Source organism: Amblyomma mixtum, chromosome 10 (assembly GCF_055824585.1).
Source record: "Amblyomma mixtum isolate Tamu chromosome 10, ASM5582458v1, whole genome shotgun sequence".
Classification (NCBI taxonomy): Eukaryota; Metazoa; Arthropoda; class Arachnida; order Ixodida; family Ixodidae; genus Amblyomma; species Amblyomma mixtum.
Window position 1 is genome coordinate 148,150,344 of NC_143021.1, and position 20,056 is coordinate 148,170,399.

Genomic DNA, 20,056 nt, shown 5'->3' on the forward strand with positions numbered 1-20,056 from the left:
ATGCACTGCGATCTGTGGGTTTTCTGCAGACAATTTGCAAACGCACAGCGGAACTGAAGTTGCTAGTGAGATTCCGTCAGCACTAGCAACTGGTTATTTGAGGCTAGCATACGCATACGTTTGCTGCGACAAGCGCACCACTACCGTTTTCATCAGATACTTTCACTAATATTCGCAGCTTGTTTCCGAAACGAGGCTAGATACGTCATTTCATTCATGATAACAACACCGATATTCTTACGAGTAGTCCATACGCCTGTATACGCATTCTACGCGTATCATATATCGTCATGACCGATCAGAAAGGAGAGGCGGAGGCATTTCGATAGCTATTAAAAAATCCTACACATCTTTTGTAGCGGACACACTTTCGCCTCTATAAATTGTCTGGACGGCCTGTGTCCTGTCTTCAACAAAGTTTATTTTAAGTTCCTCTTAATGGACACGCCACCAAAATTATTGCATCGTCGACAATGTCTACCACAGTATTTATCCTGGTATCTTGCAACCCCCCCGTGTGATCACGTCTACCATTTTGGAGATTTCAACTTTCCAGACATTAACTAGCCTTCCTAATTTCCTAACTGTACTACATCCCGAGTTTTCCTTAGTTTGACTGGACCGATGCAAATTTCAAACAGTGAATCGTCTTGCGTCGCCGGAAAGCGTTTCACCTAGCTCTCAGCACCGCTCATGATGCCATCGGCTGCATTGCATATTTCTTTGATTTCATCGACCACAAGTTAATGGCGTTGCCAGTCCATATCCCTCAGAGGCACACCCGGTCGCGATACTAAGAAGATCTAAGAATAAAAGAAAGGCAACTATTCTGAAATGAGCGCTGATTTCCATAGATTCGTTCGTCATACAATCCTGCCAAACATTATTTTTCGAACGGCTCAAGAAAACTGGGTTCTTTTCATGGATAAGGTAAATGAGTTGGTCGACCTCTAGGTCCTGTTTTTGAAAGGGAGAAACGATAAGTCAAATCCTTGATTGAAAAGATCACCCCAGAAAATGTATGCATAAAATACAACTTCTATGCAACGCAGAAAAGCTTCGATGACTTGCAGTCAGTGCCGCCATACGCATATCATACCGTGCCGCCATACGCAAAGCTAAGGAAAAGTATATTTCTAGGGATATTCCCGCGTTGCTGAAATCAGCGTCCAAAAATTTCGATAGGTGGTTGTGCCACAACGTGATATCAATTACGTGTCTTCATGTAGAGAGGCACACGTGCCCCTTTCTGGTGAGCGATTCTCGTCTCAGTTCCACAAGTTCTTTTCATCTGTCTGGACGAATGACGATCATTCCAGCGTATCATTTGTCCACGAATTCCACTACTCGTACATAACTCGGATGGTTAATACTGAATAGCCAACGAATTCCAATGACGCCATTCAGTAAGCTTGTATGCCATTACAAGCTGATTGGCAAGCCAATGTAATGCATTGGCTCGAACACTAGATCGGGTAGCAGCCCAGTCAGACACCATTATAGGCCTTTATTGGAGCCTGTTCGCTATGCATCTGTTCACTGTATTTTTCGTGTGCATATTCAATTAAAAAATGCTGATGTAGTTTTCTCTTAAAGTAGTGTGCTGCTTTAGCAGCAATAACCATAAAATCTTGGAAAGCAATGGTGAATAAGAATTACGATTCGCAGAAATTGTGTATAACGTTTTATTTGTAAAAACCATGAAAATTTGACGCAGAAATTTTTATATTTTGATTCTCTGTTCCTGTTTTACAGACTTTTACCTTTTTCTCAGAAATACCCTGCAACACACCCATGCCATTTGCAGTTTTAGGTCTAAAATTTAGTGCTTTTTCTAGAAAGGTTTCTTTTTTGGCACTGAGCAAGTTTACTCCGTGACAATAAAGAACCCATGCCAGCAGATGTATGCCACCATGGTGGCTCACTTGTCATGTTGCTCGTCTGTTCACCCGAAAGACGCGGGTTCGATCGCAGAAGCGGCGGTCCAATTTTTTGATGGCATCATAATTCTAGAAGCCTGTGTGCTGTGCGATGTCAGTGCACGTTAAAGAACCGCAGGTGGTCGAAATTTCTGGATGCCTACACTACGGCGTCCCTTGCAGCCTGAGTCGCTTCGGGACTTTAAATCACATAGCCATAAAGGGTACCAGCAAATGTAGTTTTTTCATGGCTTATCATTCTGTTACTTCTTGATATTTCAGTTGTTACGTGGCGTCTCAGATGTCTGAATTCAACGCCACGTTTGAAGCCATTTCAGTAAAAAAAATAGGCATTAAAAAAATCTAATAAATTACACCTTTCTGGCATCCACAGCTCCTGTGCACCATTTGCGCAAAATTTCATTACCGCATCATTGGTTTTGCCTCAGAGAAAGAACAGTTTATGACTGCTAATTCTAAAGTCGCCCCACTCTAAATTAAGAAAAATAATGAACAAGGCGTTTTCTTGAAGACGTCAGATTTTTTCGGAGCCCCAACAGTTAAAATTGTTGATCAGTGAAAGAAAACAAATGACACAAAGTACACGCCATGCACCGTACATCTATAGTCTCGGCAGGAATGAATATACAGAGGAGCCAGAGAAGCACAATCGGTTTATCCAGCAACATGAATGGTGCAGTATTTCAGCAGTGCGTGTGGAACATCTCGAAGTACATGTTATTGCAATCACGATGTTGCGTACGCGGTCGTTCCACACCTGCGCCGGGTTCTAAGCCATGCTAGGATTTCGTGGAATCACCCAGGTGACTGTTTAGCAAGTAATGCAGGCGTGAGATGCGGCTGCAAGGATAAAGTGCCTTTTCAGGGCTATAAAGGAACAATGAAGCGAGCGTTGAAAAAAAAACTAATCAAAATAGCGCAGCATATCAGATTGAACCACCCAATTTAGAATCGCATTAATCTCATCATACTGACCCATTCTGCGAACCTGTATACTCGACTCAGGTAATCGGATACACGCCACTGGAACAAAACTATAGCAGGTGTTTCATCTAAGATGAGGAATTTTTAAAAATAGCCTTGTGCTCTTAGCAGAGCCGTTTTTCCCAACAGCATTGTCATACCTCTAGGACAGTACAGTGTAGCTGGACGTGCTAACTAGTAGGCTGGTCAATTAATATTGAGTAGCTCACCTTTTAAGATTCATGTTAATCTTCTTTCTATTGCGAGACTTGCAGCCCATCAAATTAGTATTCTAATTAATTTAGAGTTGCGAAAACGCCGTTACCGTCTCTATAATGGCCCACCAAAGTTTGCACACATCGAGCCAAAATGCACGCACAATGCGAAAGTTGGGGGAGGCAAACTAATCCGTTCAGTGTACGGAACACGACTACTTAGCCAATATTTTGGGCCAAAGAACCGACGGCAAGTGTGCTTTCGAAATTATAGAAATTGATATCGATGTTACTAACGGTGGACTACACACCTTTCAATAATTGATAGGACTAACAATAATTCTTAGTAATACAAATTAGGGGAAGCGCAAAACTTCGACAAGGAGAGAGAAGAAAACACATACGACGACTGACAAGTGCTTGTCAGTCGTCGCATGTGTTTCTTCTCGGTCCTTGTCTAAGTTTTGTACCCACTTCATTTGTATGATGCAAAGCCAACTTGCCCGACAGCACGCTCTTCTGAACAAATGTAAAGGTTAGTTAACCAACAAGTCGGTTGGCATGCCTTGGATGTAATCTGACGCGCTAAAACACTGGCACTGCTATGGAGCACAAAACCCTCTTCTAACTAAAACAGGCAGTTTGCCAAAAAATGGAGAACATCTTTGGTGCAGCATCTGGTATTCGGTTTGGTAGAGCAGCCCCCTAAATGCCCGTACTGCAAAGAACCGCTTGGAGTAACCAGTTCACTACACGAAACCCATCGTAACGCATATGTTACAAAATTTTACAAATATTGTTCTACATTTTATGTTATTATAAATGGTGATGACGGTGTTTACCACTCTCAAATGTATCGATCACTTGAACAGCTTTGGAACCTGTTTAGAAAAAAATTTTATTTACTTATGTACACATGCCAAGGTTACCAGGTACAGTGATATTTTCAAGAACACATGACAATAAGCATGCAAGGCGAGCCAATTAGACAGCTACCATAAGCATCTCTAAGTAGCTAATAGGAATTGCTCGTGGGCGATGTAAAACAGGATGAAATACCTATTGACACAAGGGTGAAAAGGCAATAATTTGACATTGCAATATTTAAAAGGAGACCTTAGCACCATTGCCGGAGAAACTCTTCCTCACCCAAGAAAAAGAGTTCCTCGGACAAAAAACTGATGAGCTCCCGTCGGAGACGGCCGAGAATCGGCCACACAGCGCGGCGTCGAAAGCCACCAGCGACCGCGGCGCATCGACTGCGCCATAAACTACAAAGACTCGCAACAATTAACAGGCGAGCAAAACGGCCGCTGGGGAGTCGGCCGCGGGAGACTAAGCACGAAATGCCCTGCCCACGGAATCCCGCATGAACCGCGCGCCAAAAAACACGCGCTACCACGCAGGTGACTGTAGCGTGGCGATTAGATTCCGGGAGCGGGCAATTCGGACAGGTACTGCAGCGTAAAACACCCCATCGCTCTAACCGATCACAAGTAGGGAGCACTGCCCAGCCAAGTTTCCAGACGAAGTCGCGTAGATGGTCTGGGAGAGGTGTCGACGCTATGCGCGCCCACTGAACGCGGCGCATAAGTGAACGGCGAGCCGCCGGCACAACAGGCAACAATAGCGAGCCCATAATGTCCCCCACACGGTCTGCGACGATGTTGACATCAGGTGCTACTGCTGTTACATGCCTGTAAAAGGCCACTGACGAGGCATAGAAAGCGGAAGGTTGCTCTGACAGGTCCATGATTAACAGGGGCCGCGGGATCCAAAAGGCGTAAAGAAGGGCGCAAAAAGTACCGAGTCTGGTCCAGGTGCTGAGCCTCGTTTCATGGAGTCCAACGCCTCCTTGATTTCACTTGTTGTTGGCAGAGCCATAAGGCCGTCATGGAGTTCAGTGGAAACCTGAGGCAAGCCTGCTAAAAATGGGTTTGCGGAAACTACATTGCGATCAAGTAGAAGGAGCGACTGAGCAATACTCCTGAAATGGTTATAAAACGCACTGAAATTCCTGCCACCTGGTTGGGACATAGCCCCTGCGGTAGCTGTAAAGCAGGGGCACCTTGAGGGGTCAACAGCTCTTGACGCGCAAAGCGAAGTACCTCGGGATGAGCAGTTGGACTGCGTCGACAACGCCATGAAGAAGCTCTCAAAGAGGAGGCACGTAGAAGGCGCTGTAGGCGCTCCGAAAGCTCCTCTATCCATGCGAACATAAGCGACGAAGGCGACGGGGTGCGTTGAGCAATACGCAGCTTCGCAGTCACTACGCGCACCTCATCTGACACGCGAGCCCTAAGGGCTCGATCAGATGCGGCGCAATGGTGACGCCACTGCTCCTTCAGACGGTCCCAGTCACCAGGCACGGCCCCAACAACCGAAAAACGCAAGACGCGCGTGAGCCCTTCTTTAGTGCTGGCGTCGTGAAGGATGCGTGCATCCAACCGCCATGATCTCTGAGGAGATCCTGCAGCCGCCTGAACCGCGAGTGATAGAAGAAAAGAGCGGTGGTCTGGTATGTGCACCGGCGAGGATGGTAGCTTCACTACATTGGCTGCACACACAGTCCGCGAAAGGCTCGTCGGAACATACGCCCTGTCTAGCCGACTCGCCGATAACCCGCGACGCCAAGTCCACACAAAGACGTTGCCATAGAGGAGCGCATAAGCGTCCGTCAGCATAAAATGGCTGACTAGGCGGCGCAACTCGCGCGCATTCCAGCCTGGCCTACCCCTACCAGGGTCTTGCACATCAGCGACCGTATCGAGTTGAAATCGCCCAACATCACAACATTACGCCCTCCAAGAAAATAAACATCTATATCTTTAAAGAATGCGTTTACCAAATTAGAATGCACTGCAAAAAAATTCCGTGAATGTTACGTACCTACTCTCCATAACAGAACAAACGCTTGCTCTCTTGCATCTAAAATGGAGGGTCCATCCGTAACACATTCGTGAAGGTGGCTGGCCGTATTATGCATTTTCTGAAATGTATTACTCGCCGTAACTGTTGGCCCCCGGACTAGGCACCACATGACGTTCCATTTCCGATCTGTGTGGTTTACTCTTGTTCAACAATGTCCGCAAACTAGCATGGCGAAAATGATATTAACCCCGTGTGCAAAGGTGAAGATCGGAGGGGGGGGGGGGGGGGTGATAATCAAATTAGACCCAAGTGACGCATAATGTTGCTTCAACGTTGAGGGATTGGTACAAATTGTGAGCAAAATTAAATAACAAAGGACTTACTTTGCTACAACTTTAAAAGATGAACGTTGACTTCATAAAAAAATGTTTTCATCATGTTGCTAGCCACATGACAGGATAACAATTAATAAATGCATTCAATAAATAATTTAGAAATGCAGCGCAATGAGGTCAAGAGTTAAAAAAACATTTAGACACAGACAATGGTTAGACAACTTCTCTAAATTGAAACTGAACACCAGCTGAAAATACATTACAAACATGATGAAAGTGCACAAGGTGAAAGTCGAATTTCCATCTGACGTTTGATAAGGAAACGAACCACTGAGAAAGCCAAAAGCATGGGCAAACAAATTTGTGAATGCAGTGCAATGTAGCAGTCTCATCTTTGCTACACATCCATCAATCAAAAACGCTAACTCCTTCACAGACAACAAAAGCACAGGCACAACAAAATATTGCTCATTGCAATGTTTAATTTATTAGGTACCTATAGCCGGCCATTCATGCCTGGTCTTCCTGCGGATAAATGAAACGCTGCCAAAAAGCAGTGAGCAGCCATAATTGCTGTAGTGACAAGGAGGATGTGCACCGTTGGTGCTGTTCCCTCATCCTGAGTAGGAAATAATAGCTGTTTTTTCTCGAATGTACTCTGGAAGCATGAATTAATTTCCTATCCACCTTTATTTAGCTTGCACTGACACGACCCATCATGAACTCTGCAGCTTTGACAAACATGTGGGCCAGTCGACAGCCAGAGAAGACTGTAGAACCCTCCTAACTTGCAAAAAACCAGTGCTCACAAAGAAAAATTTGACAAAAAAATGAGGGGTTCCTTATACACACTATGTTTTTATATGGTACTAAGAATGCGGCTTAGACATGGCATGAATATTGTTTTTTTCTGCTCAGTTACAATCTTTCTCGCCTGTGCTAACATATTGCTGCAATGTAAATAATGAAACATGCCAGCATTGCACAACATGCTGTAAGACTTACAAAATACACCCCCTGCAAGGATACCACATGCCTCTTACATGCGGTAATGTTTATATCTACCAAACTATCCAGACTAAAATGAGACACCAAGCCTCTGACATCTGGAGATGTGTACCTCCCATGCAATTAGAGTGATTGGAGATGCTCCTTCATGATGGCATTTCAGTTGATAGGTGTGGAATGACCAGATATGAAGGTGAACAACTAGACACCAACTTTTTAAGCAACATCACAATGAGCAATGTGCCTTGGCTTTTCTTCTATAAAAAGTTTTATGTTCCATGTTCTGTGTTTACGTAACTGCTTGCATGTGCTCATTTTGGCTTGCTGGGAGGTTCTTTTCTTTGTTAAACTAGCTTTAACTCTGGCCTCAGTCCTCTGCACCTTCTTAATTTTTTGCTAGTGTTCACCTTAAGTCATGTGCAAGCTCACACAGATCTCTACTGTTCTATGTTTCCAACTGTCACATCTTCTCTGCCTTCGTCATGTCCATCACTGCATCCGACGCCTTCAAGTATGCTGTGTATAATCACCTTAACTAATCTGCCTATTACACATGTATTTTTGTTAGCCACCCACTCCTCTCTCTGGCGCCGATAGGCCCTGAGAGTAAATAAATGAATTGTAGTCTAAGCTAAGTCTCAGCAAGCATGCATTATGTTCAGTTTATTTTACCATGTTGACCAGTAAAGAGTGGACGGAAAAAAGCTGCTAAGTGGAGCTTGACATGCCTCTCGCCCCTACACTGGAAAGCAGCAGGCAAGGCATACATAACCGCTAACGACAACAGAACATGCCAAGTGTGAAGTAATTCAGTAATGTTCCTCGCATTTATTACAGGGCATACTCTCTGCTCAGTAATTTATTACCCCCTTAGACATTCTGCAAGGAGTGTATACAAGGATGTGTCACCACAATACAATAAGAATCATTAACCCTGTGCCAATACAGCAGCAAAGAAATTTATGCCCAATAAATGCACTGCTTACATGCAACCAAAGGCAAGAATGAGACAACCTGGCACATATATGGAAAATAAGCTCAAAATAATAAAGAATGACATTTGAGCAGCCGTTCATTTCCCCCACCCCCTCCCTCAAAAAAAATATGAAAAATGGTCCTCTTCACACGGAACGTTTGAAAGATGCGGCTGTAATGTTTGCGACAGTTCCACTACGTGTGAAAATCAGATATACATAACGCCAACGCATGCGGTTGGAAGCGAGGCGCCAGGGCGCGGGCAAACAGTAATCGTCTTCAGGTATCGACTGGTTCCACCTCCTGAGGGCCGCTGCTCGACGAATACCACTCATGGCCACGTCCACATCCAACAAGCTTGTAATAAACATTAGACAGGTGTTTATCATGACGCAGCAGCAGCTCATCAGTGCTATTGGCCAGTGCTGAATTTTTTAGCTTGATAAACGAAATCATCCACCGAAACGCGTGTCGACCGTTCCTCGCCAGATTCTTGCAGTCCCACGAGGGTGAGCAGCCTTTCCGCTGGCTTCGTCTCCTCTTTAGTGCAGGGCCACTGTCATTGTGACGCACATTCTGCACGGTCGTTTTACTATGCATCGATGCCGCATGGGACAGCAAGCAGTCGTACACTCCAATGCGGCGTACGGGCCGCACACATACACACACCGTAACGACAATACAGCGCGCAGGACGCACGCAGCGAACACCGAAGAACAAAAACCGTTCTAAAGCACTTGTTCACTCAACACCACTCATACTCCGCAACTCCGCAAATCCGCGCATGGTTCCGACTGCGGGCTTGGCTAGCGCTTCGACTCGTCATGGCCAAGCTGCATGCCCTGCGCTCTTGTGGTAACAACGCTCTTGAAACGAAAAGAAAATTTTAATATGTAAAACCATTCAAGTTGTCAGCTAAAAAAGCTGCGGTAAAATTAAATACATCTGATATGTTTTCAAGGTGTTGAGCTTTTGCGGACGCGAATACGCGAATGGGGCTATCAATTTCCCGTGCATCTCTGCTAGCCACCATAGCTCTACAAATGGCATCATGCTCGGAGTTTTGCGCGGCTGACTTGCCCGCATGAATTTTACTTCCTCCGTGCACACATGCTTGGTGAGGTGAACGGTGGTCGGTGCGAACAGTTCGAAGTTTAATCGACTGAAAATTGCTCAAGGAAAGTCAGAGGCATTGCATTTTTACTGTTTCTGGGCATCACGAGTGACTGGCGGCAGCCACACGGCATCGTCTCCGGTTTGGTGAACTTGTGAGAAGGTGAGAAATTTGTTCTCAAATTTTGAAAGCGGTTTTTTGTTTGTATTGTAACCCTGTGTCTCGTCGCATGTTATGTTCACGGTAATATCAGCACAACGTGCATGCGCTTTCTGTCTCTATTTGAAGTAACATTGGTCGGTCAGCGTAAACTTTTCGATTCAATTAAGCACAAGCTGTCCATGTTGGTAGTGCGTGTTGAATGTGCTTGTCCTGTCCGCTCTCCCTGTGTTCTGCGTGTTTTTCTGTGCTCCGTTTTTAGATGGATCGATACCAACTAGCCCAACTTTCTGCTTTACTGAACTCTATTTGAGATCATTCTGCGCTCGAGATGGTCTTCTGATAATTTATTTATTACCAGGTATAGTCTAGAGATTTGGAACCGTTCATCCCACTGCAACAGTGCTGAAAAGCTGTTTTGTGTCCATGCATCTGCTGTCCTTAAACTTTTCGGTAGTCATTCGCATGGCTCCTTTGGATCTGGACAACCGGCTACTGTTGCAAGGGACGCCTCGCAGCAGAGCCCCTGGGGACGCCCAGTGGCCAGCTGTTTGTCCAGGTGCCAAGTTACCAAAGGTACCATTCCAGACATTTTTTTTCTGTTCATCAACCTCATATCGCTTGCAAAAATTACAGTATGTAATTGGGCACTAAAAAATTGGTAACTTATACACATTTCAGGACAGTTCAGAGAAATGAAATGAAAATTGGTTTTTGAGGAAAGAAAATGGGGCAGTAACTGTCTCACTTCTCTCGGTGGACTCCTGAACCTAAGGGAAGGAATAAACGAGGGAGTATAGAGAGAAATGCACATGCAGCATCAGTATTCTCTGAAGACTTTTCGATACCTGGATTTATTCCTTCTAGGACAGTGCCAAGCAGTAGGTGAACTGCACACAAATTTATTTTCCTCTGGTGCAAAGTAAAGAGTGAAAATGTTATAAGACGTCTCTAGTCTGTTTCATTCTCACTGCATTTACTCAAAGCATAATATGAAATGCTGTATTTCTTATACCCAGGTTTCCTTTACTTTGAGCAGTAGGTATTGACAATGAACATCAAGGCAACTCCACTCTCATTGCTTATTGCTGCTTTTAGGTTTACTCCATGATTTTCTGTTTTCTCAGTCCTGGCCTTAACATATTTTCTTCTGCTGCTTAGCTTTGAACTATTGGCTAGGTTACGTGGTTCTGCTACTTCTATGTTCGCTGTGAGGTTTGAGAGCTTGTTGCTTTGTTCTTTTTTTATAAGCATCTTTTTCTTCTCGAGGCTGATTGGCAGTCCGGAACAGAGACGACATGCATTGTTTATGTTAAGATGATGTCGCACTGGGAGCAAAAAAGTTTAGTGGAAGTCGCGATGCGGCGCACTTTTGTTTAGACTAGTGGCAAAGGTTTACTGTTGCTTCGCTGTAAAGCGCTCCCACCTGTTGCGCACGAGCATTTAGATGGCTGTTAAATGCTACTATCAAGTATTTAGCCATTGTAATGTCGCAGGTCTGTTGTGTAGGATTTCAGATCATTGTCTTGCACTGTCCCTGAAGCCTGTTGTCTGTTAGTCACGCCACTATGCTGTTGTATTTCTGTCCAGTGTAAAAAATATTTTTTGTGGTTATGCTAGACGCACAGGTTCATGGGGAAATAAATATTTTGTGTCGCTTCAACCACATAAAGCTTCAAAATGAACACATGCAAAAACACATGCTGTTAAAAGCCTTGGCTTGTGTAACCCAAGTGTGAGGAGAATACTATTATGGCCGGGATTCTTGCATTGCAACCTATTAAATTCCTTTTGTTGTAAAAAGAATGACGTGAGGTTTCATGAGTTACAGCTCTCTTTCATTGCTTGCTCAGAGAAAGCGTTTATTGTAAGTAAGCAGTGGTCGCTTTTTTCTATTGTTCAAGTAGCAGCATCAGCATGCCTCATCATTTTCGTCTTGAATGACTGAATGTGCTTCCAGAGCATTGCCTTCTTTTTTTCTTGTTGCTTATTCAGCATGCAATATTGTGGCTATAGATTGCACTTTAGCATTATTTTGCGTTCTCCCAAGCAAATTTCAGGCGACCAAATTCAGAAGCTCCTTGTATTGGCCGTACATGCTAGCTATTAATGCAGACGTAATTATATGCCACACTAAACACCAAATCTACATCCTTCAGAGTGTAGAAGCTTGTCTCCAGACTCTTGCCTTCAAGGAGTTCTTACAGGTTTCACATATCTGCTTGGTGTTGGAAGTGACAGCCTTGACTGATAATGATATGCATTAGACAGACGTTATGCATTTACAGTTAGGCCGGAACGAAATGCGAACATACATGTGCAGTACTTTTCTACTTTGCAGCGAGGTATACATTTAGAAAGAGTTCATATATGTGTATTAGGTAGATCTCTTATCCTGAAACAGGAATCATGCTAGCTGCATACTCAAGCCGAAATCACACAGGTGAAATATTTTGTCTTGTTCATAGGCACTGTTTGCATTTCATTCCAGCCTGATTGTGTACTACTGCCATAGCAGGTACCCCATCTAAACGAGACACTCTCTTGTGGAAAATCATGCGCATATGTTTTAGACACGTGTGTGAAGAAATGTGCAGCTACAGACATTGCATACTTGGTTATTCATAATGCTTTTTTTTCTCATGTGCATAGAACAATGTTCAGCTACATGGCTTGCTTTGTTGTTACTACTTCTATTTTTCCGCTAATATTAAACTACATATTAATCTAAGAGACCCGATGTTCAACTGAATGATCCTTCTGTGTCCCACTAGGAAGGCAAAAGCATCACGCCTAGGGCTCATTCACCGCCCTTCATCCCTGTTTTGGTTTCAGTCGGTCAGTTATGCTATTATTGAATATAATCACTTTATAGCACAAGTATATATGAAAATATATTTTGAGCTAAATCAGGTTAACAAGTTTTCCACTCTGCACAATGGTATGGTTGGTCTTGTACATCTTTACTTCGGTGTTAATGTTTCTTTTCTGGTTGCTGTCTAAATAACTTTGCCTGCCTCTTGTATCCTAAGTCCTTTTATGCCTGTCTTCCTACTGGCTCTCTTCCTTTTCAGTCATTCCTTTTTTCCTTTAAACTGGCGATTGGTCACAAGCCTGCTGTGGGAATGGCAGCTAGAACTAGGCCCCTTTTTTTCATCGAACCTGCACTGCTAATATTAACACTAATAGTACTGTATCAGTATTCATGTGATACTACATTTTTTGTTATGCATAAATAGTTGGCTAAGCCAATGGTAGCAGTGTTGAATATCACAATATATCATGCATATATCTTGCATGCAATATCAGTATCAGTTTATTCATTTTGGATGAAGGTTATACAAACAGGGTGATAAAAGCATCTGGGCCCTTAGCAAGCTGCTAGTTCGGGCCCATGCAATAAGTGCACAAAATAGCGTACCCAGGCGTCAGAATCAGAAAAAAAAAACTACATTTTATATGAACAGAAGATGTTACACAAAACTATATCAGTATATTCACTATTTCACTACCCTCTGTTTCTTTCAGCTCGGCCGTATGGCTGTAGATATTTTGTGCTTCTTTCCTAGTTTAGTCCACTCAAACTAAAACTTTGCGTTTTGTGTTGCAGGTAGAATCTACAATGAATGCCGCACTGTGTCTTGTAAGCAGGAGGCGGTGTTAATGGAGCCATGAACTTTTCTTGCGGATTATTAGCGTTGGCCTTATTATGTACTGAACCTCAAGTGTGAAGAGGAAAAAGTCGTGTTGGATTTCTGCAGAGGTGAGACATCATGGTGAATCTACCAGTGTGAAAGACGAGACAAGAGACAAGACAGGCGCTGTGTCGCGGCCATAGTTTATTGAAGTGAATAGGGAATACATGAAGAAGCCAAGCAACACCACAAACCACACAATTAGAAATAAGCATACATGGCAACATAAGTCAATGGCCCTGAACATTCCCCTGATCGAGATAGTCCAACACACTTGCACATTAGTCACCGAGTTGTAAGGTGTGTCTAGCGTCAATAATCTACCATTTGATCTTCTCTAAATTTACTGCCAAAATGTGTTCTGGCAAAAGGAAAGGGTAGCAGCCTTCACATCCCTTGCAATCTACAGAAAAATTAGAACCCCTACCCTCTTGTGCTCCTGTAATCTTACATTGATACACCTTCCAGTTTCACCTATATAGACCCGACCACAAGATATAGTGTCTGATACCATGTTCATTTTACAAGGTACATATACATTTCACACCACATGTGTACTTTTCTCGAGCCACATTCACAGAATTATTCTGAACAATTTTATATATTTTAACTAACTTATTAGGGGCCAAGAAAATCGCTTTTCCATCATACCTTCTGGCCGCATTTTTCAATTTGTGCGACAATCAATGTACGTACGGTAACACAACCGGTCTTTTGGCATCTTGCTGGCTGGCCCCGGCCGGATTGCGCCGGTCACCGTGAAAAGCTTTCGGCTTCTTTAACAATTTATTGTATGCACTTGCAATAACCTGGTTAGGAAATCCTGCGTTCATTAACCTAATATGTGCTCTTGGAAACTAGTCGTCGTGCTGTGAAAGCATGACTTCATCAATTCTGAGCCCAGGCTTGACAGTCCAATGCTATCTTACACTAGCTTGGAATAGCCAACCTGTGTCCAAGTAGCAGCTTAACACTCCTGGGTGAATATCACCAGCGCACATGGTGTGTGCAGATCATCAAGGTAAGGTCCAAAAACCGCAGCTCTTTTTGTGGCGACATTTGCTCCAAGGTAAACCTAAGACAAAGGCCTTGCTCCTTAAACAGCTTGAGAATATGTTCATGCCCCAAACTATCAGAACCTTTGTAAAACACCAGAAAATCATCAACATAGCAAGGATTTTTCCCCCAGTCCATGCAAGTCCTTGACAATCATTCTATCCACCCTGCTTAAAATATCTCTTAGCACAAGGCCCATCTTCGAACCACTACATATACCAGATTTTTGAACACATACCACACTACAATACTCCACAACCATGCTCTTCAAATAAATGCTATTCACTAGCATGCTCTTGAGATAAATTTCAGAAAAGGGTTCTTCAAAATTTTGTCTGGTTATTTGCAAAAGCATCTGTCTACTTCACATCTTGAAGATCCGGTTGTTGTACTCAATTCGCAGTGTGGTTGAGTATCTGATGAATGGCAATCTAGCGGATTGTCTGGTGGTTAGTGTCGATGTAGAACTATTTTATTCCATCCCGTATGAGGACCTCTTGAAAAGCTTGTGAATGTGCATATCGGAGCACAATGATGAGCTTGTGTTTAGGAACAGGTGTGTAGTAGTCTTTTTTTTGGAATTACCTCCTTTTATTTGAAGAGCATGTTTGTGGAGTATGGCTGTGCAGCATATGTTCAAAAGTCTAGTATATGTATCGATTTAATGCCCCTGTGCTAAGTAATATTCTCTTAAGCAGGGTGGATGGAGTGATTGCCAAGAACTTGCATGGGCTGGGGGAAAATCTTTTACTGCGTCTGATTTTCTGGTCTTTTACAAAAGGTTGCGATAGTGTGGGACCTGTGCATATTGCCAAGTTGTTTAAGGAGCAAGGCCTTTCTTTAACTTAGCATTTCCTTAGAGGAAATGTCCCATCAAAAAGAGCTGCTGTTTCGGGGCTTCACCTTGATGTTCTGCACATGCCATGTATGCTGCCGATATTCACCCAGGAGTGTCAGGTAGCTACTTGACTACTGGCCGAACCATTCTAAGCTAGTGAAAGATAGCATTACGTCATTAAGCTAGGCTCGGTATTGATGAAGTGATGCTTTCACAGCATGACAAGTGGTCTCCAAGAGCAGATTTTAAGATTTACGAAAGCATTATTCCCCAACCATGCTATTGCAAGAGTGTGTGATAAATTGTTAAAGTTGAGCGTATAAGATGCTAAAGGTAAGAATGGCACAGCATCATGTAACGAGGACAGCAGGAGAGCACACACGCATTAGTGCCAACCTTGGAGCGGATACAGAATCCAAGAGCGTGTGCTTGACATTCAGCGTTGGCAGTCAAGGATCAGGCTCATTCAATCTTGAATGTTCAAATCAATGTTTTCTCATTTCCTTGACTGTCAGTGCTGATTGTCAAGCACGGGCTCTTGGATTTTGTATCCGCTCCAAGGTTCGCACTTGTGCGTGTACTTGCTGTCCTGCTGTCCTTATTACTTGATGCTGCGCCATTCTTCTCTTCAGCATGTTAAAGCTAAAACCCCTTCACAGGGATTGGCAGGATACGGCCGGGGCCAGCCATCGAGATGCTAAAAGATCGACTGTGTTACTTTATATACGTAGATTGTCACACAATTTGAAAAATGCGGTCAGAAGGTATGGCGCAGAAATGGTGCTCTTGGCCCTAATAAGTTGTCTACGAGAAGAATAATTTTGTGAATTTGGCCCGGGAAAAGCATATGTGCCTTGTAAAATGTATGTGGTGTATCGGATACTGTTATCTTGGGGTTGGGTTTATGTTGGTCAAACTCGATGGTGTGTGCATGTAAGACTACGGGAGCACAAGAGATATTTGGATATTGGTAGGGGTTCTAACTTATCTGTACATCGCAAGGAATGTGAAGGCTGCTAGCCATTCCTTTTGGCAACACTCATTCTGGCAATACATTCGGAGCAGATTAACCGGAAAATTATCGAGGCTAGACACATCTTATGACTCGGTGACAAATGTGTGAGTGTGGTGTCCATCACGTTAATATGCAACGAGTTTGACTATCTAGATAAGAGGAAAGTTAAGGGCGATCTTTTACTCATGTTGTGGTATAGCTTATCTGTAACTGTGTGGTTTGTGGTGGTGTTTGGCTATGTACTCCCTGTTTACTTCAATAAACTTCAGTTCCGAGTCAGCGCCTGTTTTGTCTCCTTTCTTGTCATTGTCTCGAGCTGGTAGGTTCGTGTACTTGCAGAGTAGATTCACTGAATTGTATACTTGCAGAGGCTTGTGAAGAAAAACCAGAGGAATTTTCTTTCCTTTGTCTGGAATGGAAGTTAAAATTTTTTTCGCATAGCTGGATGTTTGCAGCATGAAATTCCATTCTGGAAGGGTAAACCCACTAAATTGTACATTTTGTGTGCAAGGGTACTGATGCTTGCGTGAAACTGAAAACATTCGTCCAGGCTATCTGGCTAGCTTACTTCTTCCTTGTGCCCAGATTTTTTTAAACAATACTTTGTCAGATTTATTTTGACCAGAATTTCTAACATGTTAATTACACCACATTTTGTGATCATATACAACAAAATTCAAAACATGATGATCACTGGTATGGTTTAATCTGGGGTAGAATGATGAGAAGTACCTAGTATATAGTAAAATTTAATATTACTAGTCTAACAAACAAAACTGTATTTTTTTAGTGGAAAATTTTGCTACCAGAGAGTTGGAGTGGCATGGCATGATGAAGACTTGGACAGTGTGCATTCCAAAGTACCTGTATTCATGTCGGCACGAGAACTTGCACACAGTGCTTCAAACAGTTGGTGAGTACCTTGGTGCTGTGCTTCTGCTTAAATAGATAGGTAGATAGTTTATTTTAAATATGCATGAACAGCCAATTGGCCTAAACGAGTGCACGCTAAGTCAATACAAACACCATGACGTGAAGACATAATACAGAAAAATGATCACCAATACGATGATAATAATAGTAAAGAAAAACAAGCATGATGAAATAAACAATGAAAACAGCAAATTAGGCAAATATTTCTGTCATAAAAAGTTGAATTGTATTATTTGCAAACGAGTCATTCTTGAAATGGCATGCATGTCAGCAAATTTGAGCAAAAATTGAGCAGCGTTTAGGTATTCTCACACAAAATACCACTGTTAAAGTTGGTTATAAATGATGTCTCATATGTACACTGATCTGCTGAATATAGTAAGCATGACTTGCGACCTGAGTGCCTCCGATGTATGAAAAAAAAATGGTCAGGTTACTGCATGACGCATGGAGCAACCCAGCGTAGCACATTCAGGCTTCATGGAGTGGAGAAAGAAGGCAGTAATAACTTTAAGAATAGAAAACACAGGACCAGGAAGCTGACAGAACACACTGACACTCGTTGCATGAAGGGTATTATGGAGTTGCCTGTCGTGTCGTGCAAGATGGAGGTCGCACAGACAGATGTTAAACATGAGTCGATGCAGATACCTTCTGTCATTATGTAGTACTCACTGCAGAACTCAACAAGCAAAGGTAACAGCTGAGCATGGCCAGACTCTTGTGCTTTCTTCCGCAAGGAATCTGTAAGCGCACCTCTTCGAAGTCTCTTATGCTTTCGCTCGACATATACATCATCGCTGCATGTGTCGGGGAAAAGTACATACCTTTGATGTCAAGTGACAGAGCACTCACAGTGCCCAGTAACAGCTCACTGAGGTGTTCTGATGCATCTACAGGGCACCTGATGAGAGATTCTTAGGCTTCAGAGCACTCAATCTACAGGGCTCCTCATAAGAAATTCTTAGGCTTCAGAACACTCAGCCCTTGCAGAAATTGTTTCAAAGTTTGTTGCCACATGAACCTCTTCTTAATAATGACGCTAAAAGGCGGGCCTTCCTTTAGTGTCACAAAAAAAGGCCTAGGACATGGGTCTTTTTTGCTCCTTCATTAGAACCAAAATGTTTGCGAGCGAGATCTTTCACAGATATGGAATGATTTCACGAAATGTCAAAGAGAAGACTGAAGCTGTGCGAAGCAATACCAGCAACAGCCCTGCCGCGGTGGCTCAGTGGTTACGGCGCTCGGCTGCTGACCCGAAAAATGCGGGTTCGATCCCGGCCGCGGCGGCCGAATTTCGAAGGAGGCGAAATTCTAGAGGCCCGTGTGCTGTGCGATGTCAGTGCACGTTAAAGAACCCCAGGTGGTCGAAATTTCCGGAGCCCTTCACTACGGCGTCTCTCATAGCCTCAGTCGCTTTGGGACGTTAAACCCCATAAACTAAACTAACCAATACCAGTAGCAAACACATCACAGCTCTTGAAGAAGCTTGAAGAAGAAGCTTGAAGAAGAAGCTTGAAGAAGCTGAGAGATTCATGCCTTCATCCTTTTTCTACATCAGACACATGACGACACTTCGTCTTTCTGGGCCATCATTTTGAAAATGTTAACACGGCAGCGGCCTTCGGTTAAATTTCTGCGAAGAGCCCTTTGTGGAAACTTGAGCATCTGTTCATCGTGAGGCACACTGCAAAGATATTTGAATACCTTAGTGAGCTGCAACCGGCACCTGTGACTGCATTTTCACTGACATCAGAGATTAGTACATTTTCTTACAGATGCTGAGATAATGGAAACTATGACTGAAAGCATAAGGTTTCGGGGAAGTATGCTTCCTGATTGCTTGTTGGCAAGTGCTGGGTAACCACCAATCCAATGGGTACAAGCTTTCTCCTCACCTGGTGCTCGTCTTCTTTAGGGTGAAATGCCTGCCAAATGGTTACTTTCCCCACCTTTAGATGAAGAAAATACCTTGTGCCATGGTGCTCTTTGTCCTCAGATTCCCTCGCGCCACCAAAAATCACAATCATCATCATGCTTGTGGGCAAGTGTCCGGCCTTTTTCAGATGTTACCAATGTTCTTTGCTCGCTAAGTTGTGCATTGAGTACTATGTAATGAAAGGCATCTGCATTGAATTGTATTTGGCACCCATCCTTAGCTACTTTCTATTTCCACGAAACTGTAGACAACCGTAAAGACTTTCTTGCACACAGGGGTGTCCGAGTAAGCGCATTTTGTGTGCTTCTTCCTGGCCCTGTGGTTTTTGCTGTTTACTGTTATGAAAAATGAATTTTAGGCAATGAATCATGTTGGTTTGGTTCTCAGGAAATGGCTTTTACAAGCTTCTACGAAAGCCGATTGTTCAATAGCGGATGGTTCAAATGTATTTGTGATATTTATAATTGGTGTTGTGTGGCTACTAAATGAGGATTTTTTTTATCTTTTCAGATGAATCCGACAGCAATGTTTAGAGGTACAGTGTGTGCAATTTGTCATGAAAATAAAACGTATGTACTTGTACTCACCCAAACACTTGCCACTCTTTCATTCTAAGCTGCATTCTTTGTACGTGTGCAATACATAATATGCATGGAAGTCCTGTACATTATACTTATTTCCTCGGCCTCTGGAGTGCTATATCTGCAGTGAACATTCTGGACAGAAGCTATACACAGATGCATGTGCATGTACTACTCAAAGTACTATCGAGAGCAAAAATAACAGACCCCTGCCAGCGCGTGCCGATCTGTGCCAGACTGCATGCAAGCGCCGCTTGATGAAGCACTCCAGATGCTGAGACGAGCGCAGTGGCACGCAATGCGTAGCGCTCCTCGAGATGGGCGCACGCCACTGAGCTGGGCTCGGCACTAGGAGCGCTTCGTCAGGCGGTGCTCGCATGCAGTTTGGCGTGGATCGGCACGCGCTGGCAGGGGTCTGT

At 43.5% G+C, this 20,056-nt stretch overlaps 1 protein-coding gene across 1 annotated transcript in view; it reads left to right on the forward strand.

Moving 5' to 3' along the window:
* The first annotated feature begins 5,570 nt into the window (after window positions 1-5,570).
* Window positions 5,571-20,056, forward strand: part of LOC149327269 (uncharacterized) — a 131,625-nt gene continuing 117,139 nt past the window's right edge. Inside the window, exon 1 of the mRNA XM_089564834.1 lies at window positions 5,571-5,636. Within this exon, the coding sequence (XP_089420960.1) occupies window positions 5,571-5,636 (66 nt within the window). The remainder of the gene's footprint in view (window positions 5,637-20,056) is intronic.